At 52.3% G+C, this 12,150-nt stretch overlaps 1 protein-coding gene across 1 annotated transcript in view; it reads left to right on the forward strand.

The window, feature by feature from the left end:
* STX8 (syntaxin 8) overlaps positions 1–11,783 on the forward strand; it is a 78,697-nt gene extending 66,914 nt beyond the window's left edge. The window contains exon 8 of the mRNA XM_059485858.1: positions 11,351–11,783. Coding sequence (XP_059341841.1) covers positions 11,351–11,418 — 68 coding nt within the window. The 3' untranslated portion in view covers positions 11,419–11,783. The remainder of the gene's footprint in view (positions 1–11,350) is intronic.
* Positions 11,784–12,150: the final 367 nt, after the last annotated feature.

Consider the following 12,150-nt stretch of genomic DNA (forward strand, 5'->3'; position numbering starts at 1 on the left):
CCTGGAGTTGAGAGCCCATAAACTTCTCTGCTTTTAGGAAGGCACAGGGATGAAATGATGCTGTGGTTTTTTCCCTCCTCCTCTCTCTTCTTTTTTTCTTTTTTTTTTGACACAAAATGAGAGGGGACCTCTTGCACTGCACGTGCATAAATTGTGCAGGTTTGGCTCTGCTCGAGGCTGAAATTAAAGAATAAAAGAAAATCAAATAGTCATCCTGACACATGAGACAATGCAGTCGTCCAAAACCAAAATAGTTCTGTGTAGTACTCTGCATAGAGGAGTCAGGGATCTGTGTGTGGGCTTTAAAGATGCCTTGCCTTCTTTTTTCTGGAGAAGAAACTTCTGTTAACATCTAAATGATGTCAAGAATTCAGCAAGGATTGAATTCCCCACTTTATCTGCATGAAATTTTTGCATTGCTACTGAACTCTGTTATTTTATCAGCCTCCTGCTCTTCTGACTCCATTTTCCAAAAACTTTTAAAATGATTGTGCAAGTCAAACCTAATTTCTTATCACAATTCTTGTGTATATTGGCTCAGTGCTTTGCAAGGGATTGTTTCACCCACCCTGTTTCCCTTGGCATTTCTAGAAGGTTCTTGGAGTTGTTAGCAGCTGCAAATGGTATTAATAAGGAGGATTTGGTTGCTGGGTTCTGCAGTTTTCTCTGCTGATTAGGCTGCATTGCCAAAGGTTGAGCAAGTTTCTAAAAGCAGGATTGTTCTTTGAGTTGTGAAAACACAATTCCCAACAAAACAACAGCTGTATGTGTGTCAAAAATTCTCCAGGCAGGCTGCACCCAGCACAAACTGGGCTGGAACACTGAATCCAAAGGGGTGTTGGTGTTAAAATCAAGGACGTTTCACCTGAGCATTTAAAGATCCAGCCAGGAGGACACCAAGGCTTTTCCCTTTTGCTCAGGGTATGTTTGAGGTGGAAATGCATTTCCCACTCCAGGGCTCTGTCCCTGCTGTGCTGGGCTTCCCAAAGCAGCTTTGGTGGGCTGGAAAGAGCCTTCCTGAGAGCGGCTGGGGCTGTGGGGACAGGGGGTGCATCTTGGGCTCCATCCAGGGACTCCAGGCTGTGGGACCCTCAGCAGCTCCCAAGGGTTCCCAAGGGTTCTCAAGGCTCAGGACAGTGAACTTTGGGCTCCATCCAGGGAATCCAGGCTGTGGGATCCCCCAGCAGCTCCCTGGCTTTCCCAAGGCTCAGGACAGTGGGAATCCATGGAATCCACGCTCCATCCAGGGACTCCAGGCTGTGGGATCCCCCAGCAGCTCCCTGGCCACTCTGGCTCAGGCAGGAGCCTCCTTGCTGTGTACCTGGAATTATCTTTGAGCTTTCTCCAGGCTCTGCAGCAGATGGACAGAGACATCATGAGCAGAGGGAAGAGCAGTTTGGGCTTCCAGTCTGCATGGACTGGACAAACCAGAGGAGTTCTGGGTGTGTGGGAACAGTTCAGGCGTGCAGTGTCATTAATCTTCATCTGTGGCTTTTGAAATCAGCAGCAGCCAGAGTGTCCCGGACCTGAAAGCCGTGTTTGTTCGGGTGGAATGGATGTACATGGAAGTTTTCCTGAGTGTTTTCACCCCACCAGGGCAGGTTTGTGTCAAGTGGATTGACTGGAGCAACAGTGTGGCTTTGACCACTGCAGCAGCCCTGGTTTACAGGGTCAGCCCAGTGGTTTCATGTTTAAAGTTGTCACACATTTAATTCCTGACTGTTCTGTGCCCATTCTTAATTTCTAAAAAGAAAAAGAAAAGTCCATGCTGGTTTTGAGCTGGAGTTTCTCATACTTAAGTCTGTGTAAAGATGATTTATGGTGCTAGGAGGGCTCCACTAGAAATGCAAGATCTATTATGGAGTGGATTGAACGACCCATGCTGAAATGTTTATTGCTGTCTTCAAAACAGAATTCATCAGGGCTGATGGGGCCTGTCCAGGAAAGAGAGAGGCTGCAGTGCACTGGGGCTAGTGGGGTATTTTTAGTATTTCAATAAAAGATGAGGCTTTTAAAGGAAATCACTTATTGCCATTTTGCAATCAAGAATGCAGGAGTGTTCCAGGGACTGCGAGAAATATGCTTCAAGAATGTGGGAGCCATAAGGAACTAATCATTAACGATTCTCCCGTTTCCACCCCCGGCCCTGTGCTGAGGAAGCCATTTAGGAGCTTTGCAATTTGTATGGAAATCTCAGCCCTGCTGAGCACTCAGCCAGGCAGCCCGGGCACGGGGCAGCCAGCAGAGCCCATTTCCAGCAGTTCCTGCAATTCCTGGGGGAGCAGGGCACTTGGGCAAATGGGAGACACATGGAGCAGCCTTCAGGAGCACTTAATCCACCTTGAATGAGTGACATGAACACAATCTGATCTTTTTGTGTGTTGGTTCTTCTTGCTCAGTGCCTTGTGGGGAGGTTGTCCCTGCAGGATCAGATGGATCAGTAAAACTTTGAGGTTGTTGCTGTTGCTGTTCCACTCGTTTGGCTGAGCTGGGATTGTTTTTATTTCTTGTTTATTTTTTTCATGGGATGCTGGAAACCCTTTGGAAGCATTTTGGTGCTGTGATACATCCATGTAAGCAGGGAGGGAGCGATCCCAGCCCTTGCCAGGGTGAAAAACAAAGGCAGAGGCAAAAGAGAATCCTTTCCCAAGTGATTTGGGGTGATTGCCTGATGGGACAATTTAGTGATGCATCTGAGCAGAGCTGGTGGCTGCCTCCTCCTTCTCCCCACGTTCCCACCTTTTTCCCTGTCTGGCCCTGGTGTCCTGGGGAGGCAGTTCAGGCAGCCACAATGGCACACAAGTGACCCCACCAAAAACAAAGCCAGGGTGTGGGGCTGGTGGCAGATGGACGTGGGCAGATGTCCCTTGTATGCCAGGCCAGCAGAGCTGCCCTTTCATTTGATTCTTTCTCTTTGCCCGTTTGTTTTTACTGGGGAGAGTGGTGCAGGGACAGCTGTTCCCTGCTGAGATCATCTGTCACAGCTTCTGCCTGTCCCCAGGCTGCTGCAGGTAGCAGGGCTGGGCTCTGACCCTTCCTTTCAGGAAAACCCTTTGGAGTTTGCCAGCTGGGCTGGGCTGCTGCATGCCCTGCTGGGGCTGGGGCTGGGGCTGGGCAGGGAGGCTGAGCTGGAGAAGGTCCATGGAGACAGGGAATGGGAGAGCCCCAGCATCAGGGCATGGCCCCAGCCCTGGGATTCGCTGGTGAATCTCCCAGGCTGGGGAGTGACACTGCAGTGAGAAATCTCCTCAGTGCTCTGTGGCTGCTGCTGCCCAAGGTCCCACCTGGCTGGGTTTTCCATCAGGAATTTTGGATTTCTTGTGGCCAGGAGAGCTTTCCCTGGCTGCGCTGCACTCCCTGGTCCCAGCTGCTCTCCCCACTTCAGCTCCATGGCACCGTTCATGGCAAACCCTGCTGTTCCTCGTGGCTCATGGCCTGGGGGATATCTTCTGCTGGAGATGGGGGTATCCCAGTTTAACCTGTGCTTTCTCAGCCTTCCTGCTGTTTTTTCCAGAGCAGAAGGGTTCAGGTGACACCTTGGGCTTGGTTGGGCTCACTGGAGTGAGCTGAGTGACCCTCATATGAAATAAGGAATTTTTAGAACCTTTGTGCTCTTTTTTGAGCTGTTTTGTTTCCTTTCTCCTGGGAAGCCTTCTGTGCACATTGAGGTGTGTGACACTTCCACAGGTGCCATTTCAGGCTGCAGTTCTGCTGCTCAGAAATGCTGAATTTCCCTCAGCTGCTCCTGCTCCTGGCTGTCCCTGATGTGAGGTAAAGGATGCCCAGGAGTCTGGAGGAAGGACAGCTGGAAACTGTGGCTGTGTGTGCTTGTTTAATTAAAAAAAAAAAAAAGGGGAAGAAGAAAAACAAACCACATGCAAAGAAATCCACTAACCACATCTGCCAGTGACCTTTGGGGCTGGAAAGAGTCTGGTGATGGTGTGGGGCCAAGCAAGGAAAGTTGTGAAGTCACTCAGAGGAACAAAAGGAAAATCCATGAGGATGTTTCCAGCTTGGGGCTGGGTGATTGCACAGCTCTTCCCCAGGCCACCCCTCACAACAGGCAGAGGTGGGTTGAGGCTGCCAATTTTGGGTTGATTTGGGGTTTTTGAGATGGGGAAGTGCTGCCTCTCACGCCTGCTCCTGATGCAGTGGTGAGTGCAGGCAATTATTTTATTTCCCCGTGTTTTTGCAGGAGCTGTTCAGGTGTGATTCCTTTAAAGCTCTCTGGTTCAGTCACTGTGGCTCAGAGGTACCTGAACCATTTCTCCACCATTGTCCTCTCCCAGCTACCTGCTGCTGTTTAAAGGAGGTACAGATTTAGCTCCAAGTGTTCCCTTTCCCACAGACTCCTCTGAAAGTTGAAACTTGTGACAGTTCAGTTCTTGCTGTGCTCTTGCCTTGCCTTCAGCTCTGAACAAATGTCTGTCTCTGAGCTTCATTTCTGGTGCTTCAGAAAGGAAAATAATTTAAATTTCCTCATTTCCATGGGAAACTCTCCTGCCTTTGAGCTGCCCTTGCTGAGCTCTGGTTCCCAGGGCAGAGCAGGAGCTCAGGGATGGTTCAGCAGACACACAGACAAATGGGGCACCCCAAAGTCTCCAAAGCAGAGGGTGACCTTGCTATGGAGCAGCTGAAACCTGAGCAGCAGCTGGAGGCTGGGAGCAGAGCCCTGAGCTCAGGGTGAGCTTGGGCTTGTGCCACTCCTGAAGGAATTTGGGATTTCGGGGCAGTTGTGCTTGGAAGCAGTCCAGGGCATTACCTGGCATGGGTCTGAGACTTGAAAAACAGATTAACAAAGAAGCAAATGGAAGGGTAACAATAATGGATTACAGAAACACTTCTCTCGCTTGCCTGCCCTCAGCCAGGCTGCACATGGGGCTTGGGAGCCAAAGTTTGGGGTTATTTGATGGCTGAAGTCAGAAAGGTTTGGATAGAAACTCACTCCACGCTGCTTCTGGGCTGGTGTGATGTTTGATTTCTGGTGGTAGGGATGCTTCTCACCCTGCTGGGTTTTAGCTCCACTTTGTTTGCCCACAGACCCTTCTGTCAGTGACCTGAGGGATCTCCAGGCCCTGACCAGAGCTGGTGTTAGCCCCAAACTCATCTGTGCACCCAGAGGGAATCCCAGCTCCAACCTGAGATGACCAAACCCCACAAAAATGCAATTTCTGGCATGTGAAATAATGTTGACGGAGGAGTTAAAGTGCACAAACAAAGTCTGCACCTTCCCCTCAGACAAATTGTTTTTTTGGGTTAATCTGGCATAGCATGAACAGCTCCAAATGTGCAATAACTCACGGACCCAGAGCCTTTTCATCTCACACAGAAACGACCTGGGCTGTTCTTTCTCCCAAATAAGGAATTCATAATGCAATATTGTTGTTTCCAAGGAGCTCAGCTTTTCTGAGGAGTGCCTTCTCCCCCTCCTCTAGAGCCAATGAAACACATGAACATTTGGAGCCTTTAATAACCTGGCGCAGCCTGCTCTTGATTTCTCTGAGAGCTGCCAATGATTTTGGTGTCAGGGCCGCGAGGTACAACGGCAGTGTTGGATTTCTGCAGGCAGAGCAGTTGAAAGGGAAGGTCAAAAGCAATAAGGGCCGGGTTCCTGGGGTGGGAGGGTGAGCAGCGTTTCCCCGGCCCTCTCACCCAAGAAAACGTTTGGCTGTCACAAAACTAATAAAGGAGAACCTCCAGAGAGGTGGGCTCGGAGCTGCAGGTGTAGGAACGGGGCTGTAGTCACACACAAGGCAGCTTAATAGCGTGGGATTTCTGCTCAAGTGCTTCTTAATGCAGCACAAATGGAATCCCCAGCACGGGGAAGGTGTTGGAAGGAAAGGATTTTATGGCTTTTGGGGGAGAAAGGGCTTGGCTCTCCTGTAGGGGACGTAAAGGACAGCGAGATGGATTTCTTGGGGTGCTTGCCATGTGAAAGCAGTGCTTTAGGTATGTGCAGAGGGTTCAGGGCCAGCCTCCAGGCTGGTTCTCTCTGCCTCCCAAAGCAGGGTTTGAGGGGATTTGGGCAGGGTTTCTGCCATATATCTGGCAACACGGGCTTAAAATTAACTCACTGAAACAGCAGATAAAGTTTGGGTTCTTTAAAGCTGTGATATTAAATAGAAGTCCTGGAGGAAAGCAGCCAGGCCTCGTGCTGAAGGTCCCATCCTTGCCCTGCCTCTCTGCTGCCCTATAAAACAACAATTATGTGTTTAAAGTTACTGCTCATGTCCCTTATAAAAGAAGACTTACTCATAAACTTCTGGATAGACAGTTCTGTGGGAATATAACTTCCTTGGCCTGAACCAAGCTGCCTTTTCCAGATAATGGAATGCTATACAGGCTCTTTAAAGTCTGACCATGCTATTTATTATTATTTTATCATCTATAAAAGACACCAGTGTTGAACCTGGGAGTGACACTACACTCAAATCATCAGGAAAGACAGGGAATACCCCAAGGAGAGCTGCTGTTCCCAGAAATATTCACTGACAGGTGCTGGGGATGCTCAGGGCTTGGTGCAGAGCTGCAGCTCCTCTCTGCAGGCTCAGGGCCAGGGCATTGCCATGGGCACACCTCAGTTTTGGGGTGGGATTTGCCAGATGCAAGTTGGGCATTGCTGAAATGGGTTTGGATGCCGCCCTGCAGCTGCTGAAGTCAGGGCACAGGAGCTGGCCCCACACACATGCACATGCCTTAGAATTCTTTTAATGGGCTGAAATCAGCATTTACTTCAGGACCCAACCTTCACATGGTTGTGTTTGCTGTCTGAATATCTCCAGTGAGGGAATATCAGCAGTGAGGGATCAGCAATGGGATCAGCAATGGGATCAGCAATGGGATCTGTAGTGGGATCAGCAGTGGGATCAGCAGTGAGGGATCAGCAATGGATCAGCAATGGGATCAGCAGTGGGATCAGCAGTGGGATCAGCAGTGAGGGATCAGCAATGGATCAGCAATGGATCAGCAATGGGATCAGCAGTGGGATCAGCAATGGATCAGCAATGGATCAGCAATGGATCAGCACTGGGATCAGCAATGGGATCAGCAGTGGGATCAGCAATGGATCAGCAATGGATCAGCACTGGGATCAGCACTGGGATCAGCACTGGGGTCAGCACTGGGATCAGCACTGGGATCAGCATTGGGATCAGCACTGGGGTCAGCAGTGGATCAGCAGTGGGATCAGCACTGGGGTCAGCAGTGGATCAGCACTAGGATCAGCATTGGGATCAGCAATGGATCAGCACTGGGATCAGCAGTGGATCAGCATTGGGATCAGCCCTGGGATCAGCAATGGATCAGCACTGGGGTCAGCAGTGGATCAGCACTGGGATCAGCAGTGGGATCAGCACTGGGATCAGCAGTGGGATCAGCACTGGGGTCAGCAGTGGATCAGCATTGGGATCAGCACTGGGATCAGCACTGGGATCAGCACTGGGGTCAGCAGTGGATCAGCATTGGGATCAGCATTGGGATCAGCACTGGGATCAGCAATGGATCAGCACTGGGATCAGCACTGGGGTCAGCAGTGGATCAGCACTGGGATCAGCATTGGGATCAGCACTAGGATCAGCATTGGGATCAGCAATGGATCAGCACTGGGATCAGCACTGGGGTCAGCAGTGGATCAGCATTGGGATCAGCACTGGGATCAGCAATGGATCAGCAGTGGATCAGCACTGGGGTCAGCAGTGGATCAGCACTGGGATCAGCATTGGGATCAGCAATGGATCAGCACTGGGATCAGCAGTGGATCAGCCCCTGGAACAGCAGTGGATCAGCAGCTGGAGCACTGCCCCAGAGCCTCTAACACAGGGATTTGCAGGAGCATGGCATTTACTGCAGCCTGCCTTGATTACTTGCTCAGTAATTGCACAGGGATTTCTGCTTCCCACCTTTCCCTGGGATGCAGTTGGCATTTGTATTCCTGGAATGTTTCCTTTTGCACGAGAGCCTTTCCTTTGTTCTCTTCTGACTCCTGTTTACTTTAAGAATGGTTTTGATTCCTGAGCCTCTCTTTGAGGGTTTCTTGTCAGGAGGAATATTTATATTTCATAGCATTTCAGCAAAAAAAAAAAAAAGGCAAAGCAGGCAGGAACCTCAGAATGCAGAATTCTTGTCAGATCCTATCCACAACTTCAGTGGGGAAAGCATGTGAAACACTCAGGTTTAAAACCTTCAGATCCTTCTAATCTGCTGTTCTGTGGTTCAGGGGGGAAATGTGTGCAGCAGCTGCTCTGTGTGGTGTGAGGGGAGCTTGGGGATGTGTGTGAGCTGGGACAGCCCTGTGCTCCCGGCTCTGTGTGTGAGCTGGGACAGCCCTGTGCTCCCGGCTCTGTGTGTTGGGACAGCCCTGTGTCCCTGGAGCTGTGTGTGAGCTGGGACAGCCCTGTGCTCCCGGCTCTGTGTGTTGGGGACAGCCCTGTGCTCCCGGCTCTGTGTGTTGGGGACAGCCCTGTGCTCCTGGCTCTGTGTGTGCTGGGACAGCCCTGTGTCCCTGGAGCTGTGTGTGTTGGGGACAGCCCTGTGCTCCTGGCTCTGTGTGTTGGGGACAGCCCTGTGCTCCTGGCTCTGTGTGTGCTGGGACAGCCCTGTGTCCCTGGAGCTGTGTGTGTTGGGGACAGCCCTGTGCTCCTGGCTCTGTGTGTTGGGGACAGCCCTGTGCTCCCGGCACTGTGTGTGCTGGGACAGCCCTGTGCTCCTGGCTCTGTGTGTTGGGGACAGCCCTGTGTCCCTGGAGCTGTGTGTGAGCTGGGACAGCCCGGTGCTCCTGGCTCTGTGTGTTGGGGACAGCCCTGTGTCCCTGGCTCTGTGTGTGTTGGGGACAGCCCTGTGCTCCCGGCTCTGTGTGTTGGGGACAGCCCTGTGCTCCTGGCTCTGTGTGTTGGGACAGCCCTGTGTCCCTGGAGCTGTGTGTGAGCTGGGACAGCCCTGTGCTCCCGGCTCTGTGTGTGTTGGGGACAGCCCTGTGCTCCCGGCTCTGTGTGTGTTGGGGACAGCCCTGTGCTCCCGGCTCTGTGTGTGTTGGGGACAGCCCTGTGCTCCCGGCTCTGTGTGTTGGGGACAGCCCTGTGCTCCCGGCTCTGTGTGTTGGGGACAGCCCTGTGCTCCTGGCTCTGTGTGTTGGGACAGCCCTGTGTCCCTGGAGCTGTGTGTGCTGGGGACAGCCCTGTGCTCCTGGCTCTGTGTGTGCTGGGGACAGCCCTGTGCTCCCGGCTCTGTGTGTGAGCTGGGACAGCCCTGTGCTCCCGGCACTGTGTGTGCTGGGACAGCCCTGTGCTCCTGGCTCTGTGTGTTTGGGACAGCCCTGTGCTCCTGGCTCTGTGTGTGCTGGGACAGCCCTGTGCTCCTGGCTCTGTGTGTGTTGGGGACAGCCCTGTGCTCCTGGCTCTGTGTGTGCTGGGACAGCCCTGTGCTCCCGGCTCTGTGTGTGAGCTGGGACAGCCCTGTGGTCCCGGCTCTGTGTGTGCTGGGACAGCCCTGTGCTCCTGGCTCTGTGTGTTTGGGACAGCCCTGTGCTCCTGGCTCTGTGTCCCTGTGTCCCTCAGCTGGGACAAGGACAGCACTTGACCTTTTTGGCTTCAGAGTTTTTAATTCCAGTCTTTTCCCAGGGGTTGAACAAGCTTTGTTTCACTTTGCTGTCCCCTCTCTCAGTGTGTGCCCTGCAGTTCCCTCCCTCTGCACTGCCCATCAGCGATCCTTTATCAGCCTTCCTGCTGGGGATAATTTGGGGTTTATGTGCAGTTTTTCTTGGGACTTGTCAAAGAATAATTACACCCCATTAACTCCCCCCTGTATCATTAGTAATTCACACCTAGGGAGTATTTTCCAAGCAGCTGATCTCGGTTGTCTCTTAATTGCTGCAGTCCATAAACTCTGTTACACTGAAACTGTGTGAAGGATTTGCACCCTCTAAAACTTCTCCCTCCAGTGCAAAACATAACAGAGAATGGGAATGTGGCAGCTTTATCAGATCTTACTTATTTAGGCAACTTATTTGCTTCTGGCTCTGTGGAAAACTCTAAAATGTATGTTAAGGTGTAAAAAATTTGAGACTGAAAGGGTGAGGAAGTTGTGGCTGCTCAGCCTGGAGAGGAGAAGGCTCCCGGGAGAGCTCAGAGCCCTTTGCAGGGCCTGAAGGGGCTCCAGGAGAGTTGGAGAGGGATTGGGGACGAGGGATGGAGGGACAGGACACAGGGAATGGCTCCCACTGCCAGAGGACAGGCATGGATGGGATCACAAATGGTTTCAGCTGAGCATAAGAGAAAAAAATCCTGCTGGTGGCAACTCTTATTTCCCTGGAAAAAAAAAAAATCCTGGCCCCCTGGCAGAGAATTAGTTTCTGCACAGAAAACATGACACTATTTACAAAAAGCAGTGTCTAATATCCTTTTCCAGTGTGGAAGGAGGAGTTTATTTCAATACATCCTTTTTTAATTGCCATGAGCTGGACTTATAAATACTGTGAGTGGTTGAGTAATAGTCCTCAGTGAGCAGAGAGAGGAAGGGACAGGTTTTCCACTCTTGGAAGCCTCTGCATTCCCTCAGCTCGGGCAGGGAGACTGCACACAGCAGATACTGAACACCAATGAAAGCCTCCTAATTAAAAGATCATTGAAGGCCAGGGGATGCCCATGGGGGTGATGGCGGTGCCCAGCACAGGGATCCAGCTGGGTGAGGAGTTTGTTTATTGGGGGTGGTTTGGGAGGTGGATCCAGGGTGTTCTCACTCAAACATTTCTTCCTTTCCTCTAAAAATGGGAGAGAAAGAGGAGGGTTAAGGGGAGAAATGGGGAATTAAGGAGAGGGGAGGGATCCCATTTTGTACAATCTCATTTGTCGTTGACCTCAGCTGGGTTCAGTGGGTTTGGGGCAGGATGGGGCATACAGAGGTGGGGCAGGGCACTGTGGGGTTCTCTCAGGGCTGGATGATCCCTGTTCCCCAGGTCAGGTCCATGCCTGACAGCCCAGCCCTGCACAGAGTTCTGTCTGAAAGCAGGAGTACTTTGTGTTGGAAACAATTTCCTGCTGCAGTGTGGATTTCCTCCTGGATAATCCTTTGCCCCAGTGGGATGGTACAGAGGGATTCCAGCAAAGCTCAGCTGGCCTGGCTGTGAGTTAAACACATCCCTTGGTGTTTCTGTGGCAGATGTGCAGGGAGGAAGGTACCCCACAGCCCTGCTGGGAAATTCTGATTTGTGGGGTTGGGAAGGGAAGGAACCCCTCTGCCAATGCGGGGTTTGGGTCCAGGTCTGTGCTCAGGTCACCAGTGCAGGCCTGTGGGGGTGAGCAGGGGGAGGAGGAGGAATTGAATCACAGAAATGCTGAGCCTTGCTGTGTCCCTGCAGGGATGCTGGTGGTGATCGTGCTGCTGCTCATCGCCATCGCCGTGGTCGCGCTCTGGCCCACCGGGTAACCCCGACCCTGCTGGGGCAGCTGCTCCAGGGGAGCCCCAGGGCTCGGGCAGGGACCTGCTGAGGGCAGGGATGAGCTCCATCCATCGCTGGGAACAAACTCCACAGCTGGGAATGACCCCACTGAGCAAACTGAACAGCTGGGAATGACCCCACTGAGCAAACTGAACCATCTCCACAGCTGGGAACGACCCCACTGCAGCAGCCTGGACAAACCCACAGCTGGGACTGACCCCACTGCAGCAGCCTGGACAAACCCACAGCAGGGACTGACCCCACTGCAGCAGCCTGGACAAACCCACAGCAGGCACTGACCCCACTGCAGCAGCCTGGACAAACCCACAGCAGGCACTGACCCCACTGCAGCAGCCTGGACAAACCCACAGCAGGCACTGACCCCACTGCAGCAGCCTGGACAAACCCACAGCTGGGAACGACCCCACTGCAGCAGCCTGGACAAACCCACAGCTGGGAATGACCCCACTGCAGCAGCCTGGACAAACCCACAGCTGGGAATGACCCCACTGCAGCAGCCTGGACAAACCCACAGCTGGGAATGACCCCACTGCAGCAGCCTGGACAAACCCACAGCTGGGAATGACCCCACTGCAGCAGCCTGAGGCAGCCCCACTCTCCTTGGCCAAGGAGCTCAGTGAGACCTGCAGGATTTCAGTGGGAAAGGATTTCATCCCATTAACAGGATTTCATCGCACTAACAGGATTTCATCCCACTC

Source organism: Ammospiza nelsoni, chromosome 19 (assembly GCF_027579445.1).
Source record: "Ammospiza nelsoni isolate bAmmNel1 chromosome 19, bAmmNel1.pri, whole genome shotgun sequence".
NCBI lineage: Eukaryota > Metazoa > Chordata > Aves > Passeriformes > Passerellidae > Ammospiza > Ammospiza nelsoni.